The 17,483-nt window shown below is 47.0% G+C and overlaps 1 protein-coding gene across 1 annotated transcript in view; it reads right to left on the bottom strand.

Annotated features, from left to right (window-relative positions):
* ptpn21 (protein tyrosine phosphatase non-receptor type 21) overlaps nt 1-17,483 on the bottom strand; it is a 124,239-nt gene that overhangs the window by 28,270 nt on the left and 78,486 nt on the right. The window contains exons 11-13 of the mRNA XM_072494936.1: nt 8,969-9,056; nt 8,506-8,587; nt 6,586-7,985 (exon numbers count right to left, since the gene is read on the bottom strand). Coding sequence (XP_072351037.1) covers nt 6,586-7,985; nt 8,506-8,587; nt 8,969-9,056 — 1,570 coding nt within the window. The remainder of the gene's footprint in view (nt 1-6,585; nt 7,986-8,505; nt 8,588-8,968; nt 9,057-17,483) is intronic.

Here is a 17,483-nt window from a genome sequence, read left to right as displayed (position 1 = left end):
AAGAACCAGAGGAAATAGCTAGAGTGCCCCCTGGTGAGATTCGGAGACAGTTGCCGATTAGGAAGATACCAAACCCGGACCCGGTGACTGCCGGGGCGCAACCCACGATAGACGTTTACTTCCCGTGGACACCCAGTGAGATGATGGCTATTATGGCTACAATCCCAGATAGAAAAAAATCTCCTGCTGCTTTCGTGGATTCCTTGAGAACTACCATCTCAATTTATCATGCTGATTCTAGGGACCGCTGGGCCCTAGTCCAGCAGGTTTTAACCCCAGCAGAGTACCGCAATTATCTTAATCACTTGAATTATGCTAGCCACGCCGCACTTCAGCAAGCCCATGCGTTAGACGACGATAGACGGACACAGATCCTGAAAGCCGTTGAATAGCACATTTCAAAAGCCCATAAATATTTCTGCTATCTTAGACCTAAAACCTAAGAAGACTGAAGAGCAAGAGGAATTTCTGGAGCGTTTTAATGAAATCTACCGTGGGCAGTCAGGCGACTTGCCATATCAAAATGGTCAGAATTCCCCTCAATATTGTGCTATGTTAATGCTTGCCTACCACCTTCTGTGGCTACTGCTGTGAAATGTAATAACATGAATTGGACAGAGAATGACCCTTCCCAGGTGGCAAGGGCAGTCAGATTTTATTGGAAGGAGGGTGTAGGCCAGGAAGGAGGCTCAGTTACAAAGGTTAAGACTGAGTATGTAATGAAAAAGGATGATCTGCGACCCCAACAAGCGGCAGAAATGGTAGTTTACCAGCAGGAGCCCCAATATTGTGACTTTGGGTGGGTGGATCAGCGAGGGGGAGGATATCAAACCCACCCAAAGGGACCCTCAGCTCCTTTTTATGGCCCACCGTATGCATCAACAGCTTTACAACCGCTGCCCCCTCTGAGGGGCCATTGGTCTACTGGGAGACGAGGACGGGGCAGATATAGAGGGAGCAATGCATGTTTTAATTGCGGCCGTGCAGATCACTGGCAACAGGAATGCCCCTTTAAAAGACAGGCAGCAGAAGGAGATTAACCGACCCAAAGGAGGGGGTACCCACCAAGGGGAGGACAGACGAGATACACTGACTTCTCCCAGGCAAACCCTTTCCCAACACAGGATTGACTAGCTAATTTAGTCATAAGGACTCTCCAATCGGACAGGGAACCTATTATCTCTCTGCAGATAGATTAACATCACACATTTGTAATCGACACTGGAGCAGCCATGTCTTCTGTGCAATCAGAACTTCGACTACCATTATCCGACCACATGCAGCAATTGTCGGGGTTCCAAGGACAGGTGTGTGAGTATCCTATGTCTGAACCTGTGACAGTCGCTTACGAGAATAAGTCTGCAGATCACCAGTTTGTAGTGACTACTGGATTGGACTGTAACTTGTTGGCCCGAGATTTACTGTGTGTGTATCTTCCAGTTACAGCTAGAGTACAGAGACGAAGGGGTAACGGTCCAATCATGGAGGATGAGACAACAGTGCTATATTTCTATCACCCCCAGTGGTGGACGTTAGACACTGAACATTCACTGCATCACGTTACAGTGGCCTATGACAGAACCGGACAAAACAGGGAGTTGGAGGACAAACACCGGCCATTAATTGGGACCGAATGGCCAGTCAAAGTTACAGCCACAGTCACGGGAAAAGAAGGTACAGCCAATTTTGTTACAATACCACCACATTTATGGCCACAGTCAGCTTCGGTAAGCCCTCATATTACACGTCAGGTCCACGACCAGTACCATGCCAGGGATCTGGGGCAAATGGTAAGGAGGGCAGTGGACCATTCGGATCCAACAGAGTACGCACTTCAAGTCATGCCGGACGGCACTGCCATAAAATATTTTGAGGTCCCTGAAACAATTAACACTCGACTGCAGCATCACTGGGGACATGATGTTTTGGAATATGTCAATCCACAGGTCTGGGCGAAATACCCATCACAAGTGGGAAAGACAAATGTTACACCTATTAAGGTAACGATTAAGGATCATGTAAAGCTACCTTCCATTCGGCAATACCCCGTGAAATCCCAAGCTGCTCCGTCTATAGACAAATTAATTCAAGAGCTGTTGCAACAGGGTATTTTGGTCCCTTGCCAATCAGAATGTAACACCCCCATACTTGCTGTGCCTAAACCAGCCAAACCAGACCAGTACCGATTAGTACAGGATTTACATTCAATCAATGCCACCGCATAGCCGTTACATGCTCTCACCCTCCGACAGGATATTACGGTGTATAGCTCCCACTCGGTCATCGCACTACTGAGGCAACTGCAGACTCAGCATCTTACCGCAGCTCGTCAGAATAGGTATGAGATATACCTTTTGAACAATCCACGTCTGACATTTAAACACTGTACCACTATCAATCCAGCCTGTTTTCTTAGTGGTCCCCCTGTCCATGAAGACGCACCTGGCCACGACTGTTTAGCCTTGATTCAGGAAACTACCACAATAAGGGACGATTTGAGTGACATTTCGTCAGAACAACCTGACATGATTATGTGTGGTCAAATATCCCACCGGGGTTTAGCTAATGACCTACTGCAGGCCCTTCTTATGCCCACGCAGATTTCCGTTATTAAATGCACTGCCCACACAAATGGTAAGACCCTAGTCGACGTTGGTAATGAACAAGCAGATTGTGCAGCGCGGACAGCCGCGCAAATTCAGCAAGTGATGGTGCCTAAAATGTTAAGTCAGACTAAACGATCTACTATAAATATGTCTGCTTCTGACAAGTCAATGCCAACCATCCAAGACGTCATAAGGTTACAGGAGGACGCTCCTGAGAGTGATAAACAAATGTGGAAACGGTTAGGTTGTACATATGATTCTGTTTCCTCTTTATGGACCACGCCAGCACATCAGACTTGTATGTCTGATGTACTGGCTTTATGGGTCATCGAATGTGTACACTTTGCAACTCATTGTGGGGCTCGGGGGACTAGTGATTTGTTGCTGGACACTTGGTGGCACCCTAAAATGCAGAGGTTGGCCCAGAGTATCAGTAATCGGTGTTTGATTTGTTAGCAATATAACACCGGAAAAGGTATCCCTTGTGGGATGGGGCAAACCCCGTTGCCCAGTGGTCCCTTTGAGACGCTACAAATGGATTACATTGAGTTGGAAAGGTGTCAATGTTATAAATATGTTTTGGTCATTGTGGATGGGTTCAGCAGATGGGTTGAGGCGTATCCGACTACCGATAATAAATTTGCTCCTGTGGTTAAAGTTCTGATGCGGGAAATCATTCCCCGGTACAGTATACCAGCTCAGTTGAGTTCTGATAACGGGCCTCATTTTCTTGGACAGATTAACCTGCCTCCCTTCCCCAGTGCTATTTTACAGGTGTGGAGCATGATGGGGTGGCTACGCACCGTCTGTGTGAAATTCGGCCTCACCTCGCTTGGAGTGTTATTGGCGACGGACATGGAAAAGGGAAATATTATCTACATTTGTAACCCCAACCAAGCTACAAGGATATTTCAGTATGCAAAGGTGATGTTCTTTGCTGCCCCCATATATGAGGACATGGTATCGACTCATGGAAGGTCGTCAAAGTTAAGGAGAATGCAGGACTCATGAAGCAATTGCACCGGTCCCGGCGATGGGAAGGGAACATTATATGGACATTGCCTTGTTTTTGGAATACATGTCAATTTGATTTTGGATGTGTTAAGATTGGTGCGATAAAGGTAACATCAGGCCGTCAGGAGAGCGTAGGAAGAGGCTGTGAGAGAGGGACTAGAGAGAGGACGGGGCGTGTGAGAAGGGAAGTACAGCTAGAACGTAGGTTACCGGGAGATACACTTAATGTAGTTAAAGGCCAAACTGAGGAAAACCTGGGTAGTATGAATCTCTTCTACCAGATTTACCACCGCTTGTATGGCCACGGACGGGTTGTCTGCTACCCGAACCCCGCAGCGGTGTCTAGGTTATTTTCTGTTTCACCGCTTTGGGGCACTCCCCAAACGGTGGTTCATTGTCAGCGTTCCGAGCCACCGCCCGAGCAGGTCACTCTTCCTTACGATCCGGGTTCAGCACCACCGGCTATTTGCCTTCCCCTTCCTCGGGATAATTCCCATTCACAGTATGATAGGCTGCAACGGTGGAGGGCGTATATACCTAGCCACTTCACTCCCAATAGGGATTCCCGGTCGTACGAGAATTGTTTCAGCAGTGAAGGATACGGCTGTTTGCTGGTAGAGGTGGAAACGAATATAATATGTCTGTTCCCCACCTGTACGGACAGGAGGTGCCATATCACCCAGGCGTCTGGCCAATGCGTTTGTTACAACACCACTTGTGTTCCATTGAACGCTGGCCTCCAGCTCCTTTGTGGCTGGGCGAATGTCTCTCATATCCCTGTTGGGACTAGGGCTTTCCGCATTGCTAGGAGGCCCGAATGGGCGTTTCGAAGCTGGATAAACTGGGCTACTGGGGGGTTCCTTGGCTGTCAGCAATAGGAATTATTTTATTTGTGGCCTTACCAGCTTGGGAAATGAAACCTTGGGAGCCCTCGGGGCAATAACCAAGGAATTGTCTCAGCTACGGTTGTTTGCAATGCAGAACCGGTATGCTCTTGACTATCTTCTGGCCCGTGAGGGTGGGGTATGCGCCATAGTACAAGGCAAGTGTATCATGGGAGTTCAGGACTTGACCGCTAACATCACTAAATTTATGGATCACATACGGGATCACCTGGACGGAATGCAGGATCCTGGCGCTTGGGGTAACTGGGGATTTGGAGGCTGGAAGGACTGGTTGATAAATATGGCCATGTATTTAGTGGTGGCTATTGGCTGCATCTTTGTGGGCTTACCATCCTTAAATGTGTGATGGGTAGAATGCGGGGTGCACTGGAACAGATCAACGCCCCTAAAATCTTAGCTGTCAAAATCCATGAGGGTGCAGCAGATGAAGAGGGGCTACGCCAGGAATTGGAAATGCAGTGACGGATCTTTTTAGATGAGGGACCGTCGCTATGGATTGGATAGTTCGGTTATCATGGAATGATAAAAGGAGGGAATGACGAATGTGATATAAAATAGTTACTTTAGAGATATTAGTTACTGTAATGTAGAGATAGGCCAGTCTCATTCTGGTGAGTTCACAGACAAAGGATTTCAGACCGCATGGCAAAGCAAAGGAAGAGGTGTGTCCACCAAAGGAGAAGAAAAGGATGCTGGGTAATAGGGGCCAGAGGAAGGGATTGGAAGTGAGCCAATCAGAATGTATTACCAGGTCAGGAGGGGTATAGGATGACCTATGGGAATCGTGTATGTGAAACTTGATGCCATTTGAATGTATCAGTAGAGACTTCTTTGTTCTACAGACTCACTTGATTCCAGAGGTGTACGAAGCAAGATGTGCTTTGTGCCGCTGTGAACTGAGTAAAGCTTGCAAGCTAAATAAAATAACTAATGCTGTACCTGCAAATCCATCTCGACTTTTATTGAGGCCAGAGTGACGGGTAAAGAAATTTGGGATTTGACACAAGGACCAAGGGACATACATTTAAAGTTTTGTGCAACAGGTATGGAGGGGACACGAGAAAGCCTTTATACTCAGTGAATGGTAATGATCTGTAATTCACTGCCTACAAGGATGGCAGAAGGGTAGACAGACACTCGAGCCAAATAAAGTTGCAGGGTTATGGGGATAGAGCAGGGAAATTGGCACTGACTGGACTGCTCTAAACAGACAACCAAGCATGGACTGGTTGGGCAAATGGCCTCCTTCTGTGCCCTAAAGACTATGGGCCGAATTCTCCCACCCCCCGTTGGACCGGAGAATCGCCGGGGGGGGGGGGGGGGGGGGAGGCGCGCGGCGTGAATCCCCCCCCCCCCCAGCTGCAGAATTCTCCGGCGCCGGGGATTTGGCACCCCCCCCCCGGCGATTCTCCGGCCCGCGATGGGCCGAGTGGCCGCCCGTTTTAGGCCGGCGTAAATTACAGCAGGCCCTTACTGGCGGGACCTGGCTCCGCGGGCAGCCTTTGGGGTCCTCGGGGGGGGGGGGGGGGAGGGGGGAGATCTGGCCCCAGGAGGTGCCCCCATGGTGGCCTGTCCCACGATCGGAGCGCACCGATCCGCGGGGAGGCCTGTGCCGTGAGGGCACTCTATTCCTACGCGATAGCCGACGCGGAGATGAGTCCCCCTGCGCATGCGCTGGGATGACGCCAGCACACGCTGGCGCTCCCACGCATGCGCCAACTTGCGCCGGCTGGCGGAGGCCCTTCGGCACCAGTTGGCGTGACGCCAAGCCCCTTCCCTTCCAGCCGGCGGGGCACAAACCACTCTGGCGCCGGCCTAGTCCCTGAAGATGCGGAGGATTCTGCACCTCTGGAGCAGCCCGACGCGGAGTGGTTCATGCCACTCCTTCGTGCCAGAGTTGCCCGCCCCGCCGATTCCCGCAGAATCCCACCCTATGATTCTAAATGAACTCTGATGATGTCTTTTCTTGTGCAAACATAAATATTTCTACAATATAGTGTGGCATTTTAAATATTGATGTACATACAGCTAGTATAAGGAACCAGCATTAAAATACTCACCCCAAGTGGTGGGAGAGCCTCAATAGCATTTAATCTGCCAGAAAGCACTTCAGACATGGGTCTCTTCTTGGAGGACTCTCTTCTCATCTGTTTTTTTCCAATTGCATTGAGGTCAGACTCAGATACAAATGCAAGAAATTGCATTGCTTCCATTGCCTCCCTTTCTCGTACTTGCTTTTCTGAACTGTGCTGGCTAGCTAAAGCAGGTGCAGAGCTGTAGAGATAGTCTGGCAATGGCTCATTAAGGAACTGGTTTAAAACAACTGGTGATTGGGTTGTGGAGTCAAAGGGCAGTATCCGAGCTGTTGGCTCAATATATCCTGTATCATACTCCTCATCACTACTGTGAATCAGCATAGTTGCATCGGAGAGAGATCGCCCATGGTAGTAACTTTTCTCTTGATGAATTTCAGTATCTCCTGGTTTTGTTCGTTCAAAGTAAACATTTGGTTGTGAATCTGCAGAAGTTACTTTTCCTGAGCGTGACTCAACACCTGATGTAGACACAGTCCTTTCTTTTAATCTCCAACTCTCAAAATTGTGCATAAGCCCTGCAATCTCAATGCTGTTACACTTATGGATGTTGCTATGTACTTTGGCAGAGGTTAGGGGTTCACTGACTTCTTGTAGTGAATGAGCAACAGGCAAACTATCTTCCTGGAAAGTCTGCACAGAGTGATGCACACGCCTTGTTATCAGATCTGGATTGCTGCTGCTAACATACAGATGTCGTGAAAGGTCAGGTGTACTGTTTGCAGGTCTTGGATAAGGGTAGGGTGGTGGAGGCCTGTACACTTGAGTTCTCAGCATATTTGCTGCATTGTAATCCTGAGTGTGTAATCGAGCATTAGTTAATTCGGGTACACTAACAGCCCCAACAACAGGACGTCGATCAACTGAATTTATGTATGGTGACTGGCTATGGAAACTGTAGTTCAAATGAAAAGGGTGCTGATACACATTTTGGGAATTGAGCTGAGCATGCTCTCTGATTTCTGGCTGACTATAAACAAGTGGGTCTGGTCTGCTGTAAGCATAAGAATTGCCTATGTTAAGATTTCGCATAGAATGACTTTGCCTTTCGTTCTGAATCATTCCACGATTAAGCTGCCTCATAACAGTCTCGTAATCTGGGGTTGGCCTGTAGGATGGTGGAATAATTGTACTATGTCTGTTTGTTGGGATGTAATCTCCTCTCATTATATCACTTCCAGTGATACTAGGATTTGATGACATAGGAGAAGCTTGCATAAAGTGCTGTGGATTATTTAAAGAGCTTGTGCTATGTGCACTATAGATACTGCCATTTCGGATTCGACCATTGTATTCATATGGAGCTCTATCCAAACTGATTTGAGATCGATAGAAACAGCTATTTTGATTGTTCACATAGAGATTGTCTGAAATAAAAAGGTGAAAATTATGCAGAACAGGAGTCATACAGATTCAACGTTTGATCTCGTCTACACACAAGTTAGCTGAGCAGTGAAATGGGTTGAATCAATATTCATGAGCAAGAGACATCATCAGTATGCCAGAGACTACATTTTATACCAGATTTATATTTATGCAATAGTCTCCGATTACTTCAAATTCACATCACTGAATCATTAGTCCAGGCTCTGAATTACTAGTCTCATAATATAACCACTATCCTACCCCAATGCAATCTAAAATAGATGGTACATTGCAAATTAATATGACATACTTGACAGGTTATTTTATAAATGCTTCTGGAATAGAGGTCTGCAACTACAATTTCTAATAATTGTCAAATACATTTTGTATTTTGTTATTATTTCTTCACGGCACTTAAATTTGAATTATAGACGGTAAAAGAAAAAAAAATGGACAAAGATGATGCCACATTTATGACTTGAAGCAATACTGCCTAAAATTTCCTTGATTAAATACTCTTACCATGGGAAGATTTGTAGGGCTCTATGTAGTGTCCAGTGTAATGTAATTGGGGTAGTGCCATTATGTACTGATGAGGTTTAGGCTAAAAGAAAACAAAATGCAAGAAAAAGCAAATCAAATCATAGCAAATTAACTGCCAACAGTAATTTTATGTTAAACCACTGATTATTCCAAAACCTGTACAAGAAAGGTTAGCATTTATGGCATAAAACAAAAATATGATTCAAAGCAGGAAATTCTTAGTTAACAAGGGAGTCAAAGAGCATCGGGGGTAGGCAGGAATGTGGAGTCGAAGCCAAAATCAGTTCAGCCATGATCTTATTAAATGGTGGACAGGCTCAAAGGGGCCTGCTCCTGCTCCGAATTTGTATGTTCATATGTAAATAAAGCAATCAAAAAAGGTACACAGGACTAAGCATCAAACATGCACCCATCAGGACAAATCTCGCATGATTAGTCATACATAAATAAATGCGTCTGATTTTGCTTCTATGACAATTTCAAAATCAGCAACAACTTCCATCTTCAACAGGGAAAAATATCCTAAGGCACTTCACAGAAGCCAAATCAGACAAAAAATAACAGAGGGGCGGCACGTGGCACAGTGGTTGCACTGCTGCCTCATGGCCGAGGGTCACTGCCTGTGTGGAGTTCGCACATTCTCCCTACGTCTGCTTGGGTCTCTTCCCCACAACTCAAAGATGTGCAGGGTAGGTGGATTGGCCACACTAAATTTCCCCTTAATTGGAAAAAGAAAAATGACACTGAGCCAAGATGACGTTAGAAGGGGTGCAGCTTGGTTAAACGGTGGATTTTAAGGAGAGCCTTAAAGGAAAGAAGCAGTGGTTTATTGGATGGAATTAGAGCTCAGGGCTTAGACAGCCAGGCTGCCAATAGGGCAAAGGAAGTTTAAGGCAAATTGTTCAGAAAATAGCGACACAAATAATAATTTCTATTAGTTTTATATAGTTCTGTGCAACCCGGGTTTAAAATGGAGGCTGCTCTCTCAACTAGATACAAAACGGAGGCAGAAAACAGCTAGTGAAAGACAAAATTCCTCTTGACCAGAAATCAATTAACTCAAAATTAAAGGCACTAAACTCGAGGAACAGAATTTAAGCTATTAAAAATTTCCTGCTGTGGTCAAATGTAGAAGCAGACTTGAGGGAATGCAAATCAAGCCGTTCTTAATGCCATTAAAAATGGATAAATTGCCCAATTTCAGCTGCTTGCATTTAGTTTTGTGGGGATTTGTTTTTAACAACCTACAATTGTTTAGACACACACTGCAGATTGCTAGAGGGATGTGGAATTCATTTAAAAAATAAATGTTTTTATTACACACATGTATCAAAACAAATAAACACCCCGGGAAACATACTTCCCAGCAATCAACTATACAGTCAGTACAATTTTTTTTCAAGAGGTGTGGAATTCATAGCATCATTGCAGGAGGCCATTTGCCCTGTCGTGTTCATTCTGGCTCTCTGTAAGAACAACTCACTTAGTTACATTCCCCTGTCTATTCCCTTCAGCCCTCTGAACTTTCTCTTCAGATAATTTCCAGTTTTCTTTTGAAAACCATGATTGAATCTGCTGTCACCATTTAGGCAGCGCATTCCAAGGTCTAACCAGTTTGCGTGTGAGAAAATGTTTTCGCTCAGGACACCATTATTTTTCTTGTCAATCATCTTAAATCAGTACGCTCAGGATCCTGATCCTTGCGCAAATGGGAAGTTTCTCCATATCTACCCTATACAAACCCCACAGGAGTTCGAACTATCAAGTCATCTCTTCATCTTTTGTTCTCCAAGGAGCACAAATCTTACATCTCCAATCTATCCATGTAACTGAAGTTCATCATCCTTGGAAACATTCTTATTCATCTTTTCTCCACACTCCCTAATGCCTTCATATCCTTAGTACCATATCCTTGAGTACGGCCTCAACCGGGACCTTGGTTTCATGTCGCATTACTTTAACCCCCACCATCTGGCCTGGGCTTGCGAAATCCTACCAACTGTCCTGGCTTGAGACAATTCACGCCTCTTTAACCTGTGATTATCCCTCTCTCCTGTTGCTCCATCTGAATCTGTAAAGACTTAATTACCTGCAAAGTCTCACATTCAAAGTATCGTCTTACATCTTTGACTGTGTCTATATATTTGTTTCTGGAATCCACCACTTCATTCACCGGAGGAAGGAGCAGTGCTCCGAAAGCTAGTGATTCGAAACAAACCTGCTGGACTTTAACCTGGTGTTGCAAGACCAGGTTCTGCTCACCCCAATCCAACACCGGCATCTCCACATCATTCATATCCTTAATTAGCAAGATAACAACAACTGGATTCAAGAGTTCTGGGGCTACATCAATGATTTTGATATGGGAATTGAAGGAATAGTGCAACATTTGCAGATGCTGCCAAAATAATTTTTTTCAGATGATCAAAGGAACAAAGAACAAAGAAAAGCATTGCACAGGAACAGGCCCTTCGGCCCGCCAAGCCTTCGCGACCATGCAGCCCGTCTAAGCTAAAATCTTCTACACTTCCGGGGTCCGTATCCCTCTATTCCCATCCTATTCATGTATTTGTCAAGATGCCCCTTAACCATCACTATCGTCCCTGCTTCCACCACCTCCTCCGATAACGAGTTCCAGGCACCCACTACCTTCAGTGTAAAAAAAAAAAAAAAAACTTGCCTCGTACATCTCCTCGAAACCTTGCCTCTCGCTACTTAAACCCCCTTGATATTGACCCCTTTACCCTGGGAAAAAGTCTCTGACCATCTGTGCCCCTCATAATCTTGTAGACCAGTATCAGGTCGCCCCTCAACCTCAGTCGTTCCAGTGAGAACAAACAAGAGTTTATTCAACCTCACCTCATCGCTAATTACCTCCATACCAGGCAACATCCTGGTAAATCCTTTTCTGCACCCTCTCTAAAGCTTCCACATCCTTCTGGTAGTGTGGCGACCAGAATTGAACATTATACTCCAAGTGTGGCCTAACTAAGGTTCCATACAGATGCAACATGATTTGCCAATTTTTATACTCAATGCCCCAGCCAATGAAGGCAAGCATGCCATATGCCTTGACTACCTTCTCCCACCGGTGTTGCCCCTTTCAGTGACCTGTGGACCTGTACACCTAGAGCTCTCTGACTGTCAATACTCTTGAGGGTTCTGCCATTCACTGTATATTCCCTATCTGTATTAGACCTTCCAAAATGTATTACCTCACATTTGTCCGGATTAAACTCCATCTGCCATCTCTCCGCCCAAGTCTCCAAACAATCTAAATCCTGCTGTATCCTCTGACAGTCCTCATCGCTATCCGCAATTCCACCAACCTTTGTGTCGTCTGCAAACTTACTAATCAGACCAGTTACATTTTCCTCCAAATCATTTATATATACTACGAACAGCAAAGGTCCCAACACTGATCCCTGCGGAACATCACTAGTCACAGCCCTCCAATCAGAAAAGCACCCTTCCATTGCTATTCTTTGCCTTCTATGACCTAGCCAGTTTTGTATCCATCTTGCCAGCTCACCTCTGATCCCGTGACTTCACCTTTTATACCAGTCTGCCATGAGGGACCTTGTCAAAGGCCTTACTGAAGTCCATATAGACAACATCCACTGCCCTACCTGCATCAACCATCTTTGTGACCTCCTCGAAAAACTCTACCAAGTTAGTGAGACACAACCTCCCCTTCAGCTGCAAAAGAATACTGATACAGTGGGAATGGGCTAAACAAAGACAGATGGAGATCAATTTCATTTAAGTGTGAGGTTGTGCATTTTAACAAATAAACCAGTACAACTATACTCTAAATGGTAGACGGGTCACTCCTGTACAACAGCAGAGGAATTGGAGGTACGGATCTAGAAGATATTTAGAAGCAGCACCTCAGGTTCCCAAGGAGTTAAAAAATTACATTCTAGGCTTTATCTCAAGAGTATTAAATGGGGCTTTTCACAGTAACTTCATTTGAAGTCTACTTCTGACAATACGCGATTTTCATTTCATTTAACAAGATGAGGCTACATTAAATCTTACGTTCTCAGTTAGAGTTTGCATGCAGTATCAGGCTCCATATTATAGAAAGGATATTGAGACTTCAGAGAGGTTACAGGGGATTACAAATATAATGACAAGCTTGAATAAAATTTCGGGCCAAATTCTCCGTTTGGGAGACCCAAGTGTTCGGAACTGAATAGCGTGTGATTCACATTTCCTTTGGGGGCATTATTCATTCCGCAATTCAGGCATGCCTTGAAAGGGGCTTTTCACAGTAACTTCATTTGAAGCCTACTTGTAACAATAAGCAATTTTCATTTTCATTTCATTTCAAGAGTCTGAAGTGGACCCACTGCTCAATGTCACTGAGGTGAGCAGGGACACCCTCTTTCCCAGGGTAGGCAGCAGACTCAAGCACACCCTCCTGAACAGCGCTTGGGAGGTGGCAGAGGCAGTAAGTGCTGCCAGCCTCACCAGGAAGAGACAGCTCATGATCAGGCAGCTCGGTAGCATTGTGGATAGCACAATTGCTTCACAGCTCTAGGGTCCCAGGTTCGATTCCGGCTTGGGACACCGTCTGTGCGGAGTCTGCACATCCTCCCAGTGTGTGCGTGGGTTTCCTCCAGGCGCTCCGGTTTCCTCCCACAGTCCAAAGATGTGCAGGTTAGGTGGATTGGCCATGATAAATTGCCCTTAGTGTCCAAAATTGCCCTTAGTGTTGGGTGGGGTTGGGTGAGGTTACTGGATTATGGGGATAGGGTGGAGGTGTTGACCTTGGGTAGGGTGTTCTTTCCAAGAGCCGGTCAGACTCGATGGGCCGAATGGCCTCCTTCTGCACTGTAAATTCTATGATAATCTATGATAATTGACACCTCCCAAGTTTAGTATTACTGGCAAATTTTAAAATTTTATTGTGCATTCCAATATCCAAGTCACAAAAAAACAACGGTCCTAGCACTGACCCTTGGGCAATACCAATGTCTACCATCCTTCATACTGAAAAACAACAATTTACCACAACTCGCTGATTTGAAGCCAAGCTTTTAAATTGAAGCCAACATTAACCCTTCCAATCCACTATCCTTAATTTTGGTAACCAAAGTAGCACAAAGTCCAGCTTGACAGACTACTGCTTCGAGACTACTGCTTCAACAGAGCATTTACGTAACTCACAGAATATTGTGAATTAGGTCATTCAGTGCAATGACGGAAGAGATGCTGTTCTGGTCTGTTAAAAAACAAGGAGTGGTCCAAGAAAGGGAACAGGAAACAACGAGAGCTGAAGTGAACAAGTACTGTATTAACTGTACAACTTAACTCATCAAACTACTTAACATAAATACAACTAAATGTAACTTGGTTTGATCACATTTAAGAGTACTGTTTGCAATTCTAGATACCATGGGCGGGATTCTCCTGCAATTGGCGGGATGGCCCGACGCCAAGAACGGCGCGAACCACTCCGGCGTCGGGCCAACCGGAAGTTGCGGAATCCTCCGCACTTCCGGGGGCTAGGCCGGTGCTGAAGGGCTGGCGCATGCGCAGAACCGCCGGTGTGGTTTCCGCGCATGCACAGACCGGCCGGCGTGTTCCTGCGCATGCGCAGGGGGGGGGGGTTCTTCTCCGCACCGGCCATGGCAGAGCCCTACAGAGGACAGCGCGGAAGGAAGGAGTGTCCCCACAGCACAGGCCCACCCACAGATCAGTGGGCCCCAATCGTGGGCCAGGCCACCGTGGGGCCTGGTGCAGACTCGATGAGCTGAATGGCCTCCTTCTGCACTGTAAAATCTATGAAATTTAAATGCATGGGTATATCTCTCAGAAAAGGTTTGACATGCTAAGTTGCTTCTCTGTTGAAAAACGGCAGTTGGGGGGGGTGACCTAATATGGGTCTTGAAAATTATGAAAGCTTTTGATAGAGTGGATATAAAGAGAAAGCTTTCATATGTAGAGAAAAACATAGCTAGATGTCATTAATACAAGACTGTCACCAAGAAATCTAATGGGGAATTCATAAGGAACTCCTTGATCCAAAGCATGGTGAGAATGTGGAACTGGGCAGCACGGTGGTGCAATTGTTAGCATTGCTGTCTCACGGTGCCGAGGTTCCAGGTTCGATCCCGACTCTGGGTCACTGTCCATGTGGAGTTTGCACATTCTCCCCGTGGGTTTCGCCTCCCAAAGATGTGCAGGGTAGGTGGATTGGCCACGCTAAATTGCCCCATAATTGAAAAAACTGAATTGGGCACACTAAATTTAAAAAAAAAAGAGAATGTGGAACTCACTACCACAGAGTGGTTGAAGCAACTAGTATAAATGTGTTTAGGGGAATCTAGACAAGTATTTGAAAGAATTATAGTCATAGAAATTACAGTGCAGAATGAGGCCATTCGACCCATCGAGTCTACACCAGCCCTTGGAAACAGCACCCTACCCAAGCCCACACCTCCATCCTATGCCCACACCTCCACCCTATCCTCATAACCCCAACTAACCTTTTTTGGACACGAAGGGCAATTTAGCATAGCCAATCCCCCTAACCTGCACATTTTTGGACTGTGGGAGGAAAGCAGACCACCCGGAGGAAACCCACACAGACACAGGGAGATTCCACACTGACAGAGAAGGATACAACTATAAATTCAGATAAGTAGACAGCACGGTAGCATTGTGGATAGCACAATTGCTTCACAGCTTCAGGGTCCCAGGTTAGATTCCGGATTGGGTCACTGTCTGTGCGGAGTCTGCACATCCTCCCCGTGTGTGCGTGGGTTTCCTCCGGGTGCTCCGGTTTCCTCCCACAGTCCAAAGATGTGCAGGTTAGGTGGATTGGCCCTGATAAATTGCCCTTAGTGTCCAAAATTGCCCTTTGTGTTGGTCATGTTGCTGGGTTATGGGGATAGGGTGGAGGTGTTGACCTTGGGTAGGGTGCTCTTTCCAAGAGCCGGTGCAGACTCGATGGGCCGAATGGCCTCCTTCGGCACTGTTAATTCTATGAAATTCTATGAATGATTGGGGAAGCTCGAGTGAAGCATAAAATCCAAATGGACTGCTTCGGCTGAATAGTCTGTTTCTGTGTCATATATCCTAATCAACCAGCCTTTAAATCTGGCACTTGTGAAATGTTTTCTTAAAATCCAGAGGGACAACATTGATTGCTTTCCTTACATCAACTATCGCGGATTTCATCCAAAAATTCAAACTGATTAGTCATGTACGGTCTTCTTTTTACAAATCCATGCTGGTTCTCCTTAATTAACCCAAACCTTTTCAAGTGCCCATTGATTTTTTCCTTGATTGGTTTTAAAACTTACCACCACAGATTAAACTTTAGTTAAGTCTGTAGTTAGGACTTCCGATTGCGGCGATGACCAGCTAAGCTGCACGTTTCGGCGGCTCCAGCTTAGACGGACCTTCGGGCTCTTTTAAGAGCCCCAACGGGAATTTTTTTTTCGACGAAACCCGGTGAGGGGTGAAGCGACAGGGAGTGTCGTCCGTTCCCCCCCCCCCCCCCCCCCCCCCCCCCCCAGTGGGAAAGAAAAAGATCGGCGGCGGCGGCCAGATCTTGGAGAATCCTCGAGGGCAGCGGCAGAGGAAAGAAAGGAGCAAGATGGCGTCGGAGAGAGCCCAGGCGACATGCGGACCGGACCAGGATCGAGGGGCTTAAAGAGACACAAAAGGCCCAGGAGATAGAGCTCCGTGTGGTGGAGCAGAAGGTAACGGACAACGAGGACGAGATCCTGGGCCTAGCGGTCAAAATGCAGACGCACGAGGCGCTCCATAAGAAGTGCATCAAAAGAATTGAAGGCCTGGAAAATAGATCAAGGAGAAAGAACCTCCGGATCCTGGGTCTCCCCGAGGGAGTGGAAGGAGCGGATGGCGGGGCTTATGCGAGCACGATGCTACGCTCGCTAATGGGAGCTGAGGCCCCCTCGGGCCCCTTGGAAGTGGAAGGGGCCCACCGGGTCCCTGCGAGGAGACCAAAAGCTGGAGAACCACGTAGGGCGATGGTCGTGCGATTTCACCGCTTCACTGACAGAGAGGTTGTTCTGAGATGGGCCAAGAAGGTACGAAGTAGCAGATGAGAGAATGCAGTGATACGAGTGTATCAGGATCGGAGTGCGAAGGTGGCGAGAAGGAGGGCGAGTTTCAAGCGAGGCAAGGAGGTGCTGCATAAGAAGAAAGTGAAGTGCGGGATGTTGCAGCCGGCGCGATTATGGGTCACGCACCAGGATAGACATTATTATTTTGAAACGTCGGAAGAAGCATGACCTTCATTCAAAAGAGAAACTGGACCAGAACTGAGGGACCGATGTTGGGGGAAACGACAATGCTGATGTATAGAGGTGTAAATTGGGGAGGGGGGGGGACACACTGAGAAATGTGGGCGCCGGTGGGGGGTGGGGGGGGGGGGGGGGGGGGATGGTTCTAGAAAGCGCGGGGTTTCTTTTTCTTTTCCTGCGCCAGAGAGATGATGGCGGGAAGATAGGCGCAAGGAGGATGGGAGTTCCTCACACGAGGGGGTCAAGGAGAGAGCGGGAGAAGCCGGGGTCAGTTGAAGTCAGCTGACTTTCAGAAGCAATAGGGGGGGAGTAACCATGCTAGATGGGGATCTAGCGGGGGGGGGGGGGACAACTGGGTTGTTGCTGAGATCGAAAGGGAGCTAGTAAGAGAAAAGGTGGGTCGAGGCGGGGAATGCGCCGCCTGGGGGAACGGGCGGGTGCTCGGAACCGGGTCGTGGGACTGGCCCAGAGAGGGTGTTGGCTAGTCGACAGGGGAAGGGGGCGGGCAGCCCCCCCCGTCCGGCTGATCACGTGGAACGTGAGAGGCCTAAATGGGCCGATTAAGAGGGCCCGAGTGTTCGCGCACTTAAAGGACTGAAGGCAGACATGGCCATGCTTCAAGAGACGCATCTGAAGGTGGCGGACCAGGTTAGGTTAAGGAAAGGATGGGTG

This window comes from Scyliorhinus torazame, chromosome 2, assembly GCF_047496885.1.
Source record: "Scyliorhinus torazame isolate Kashiwa2021f chromosome 2, sScyTor2.1, whole genome shotgun sequence".
NCBI lineage: Eukaryota > Metazoa > Chordata > Chondrichthyes > Carcharhiniformes > Scyliorhinidae > Scyliorhinus > Scyliorhinus torazame.
This window is presented reverse-complemented; position numbering and strand designations above follow the sequence as displayed.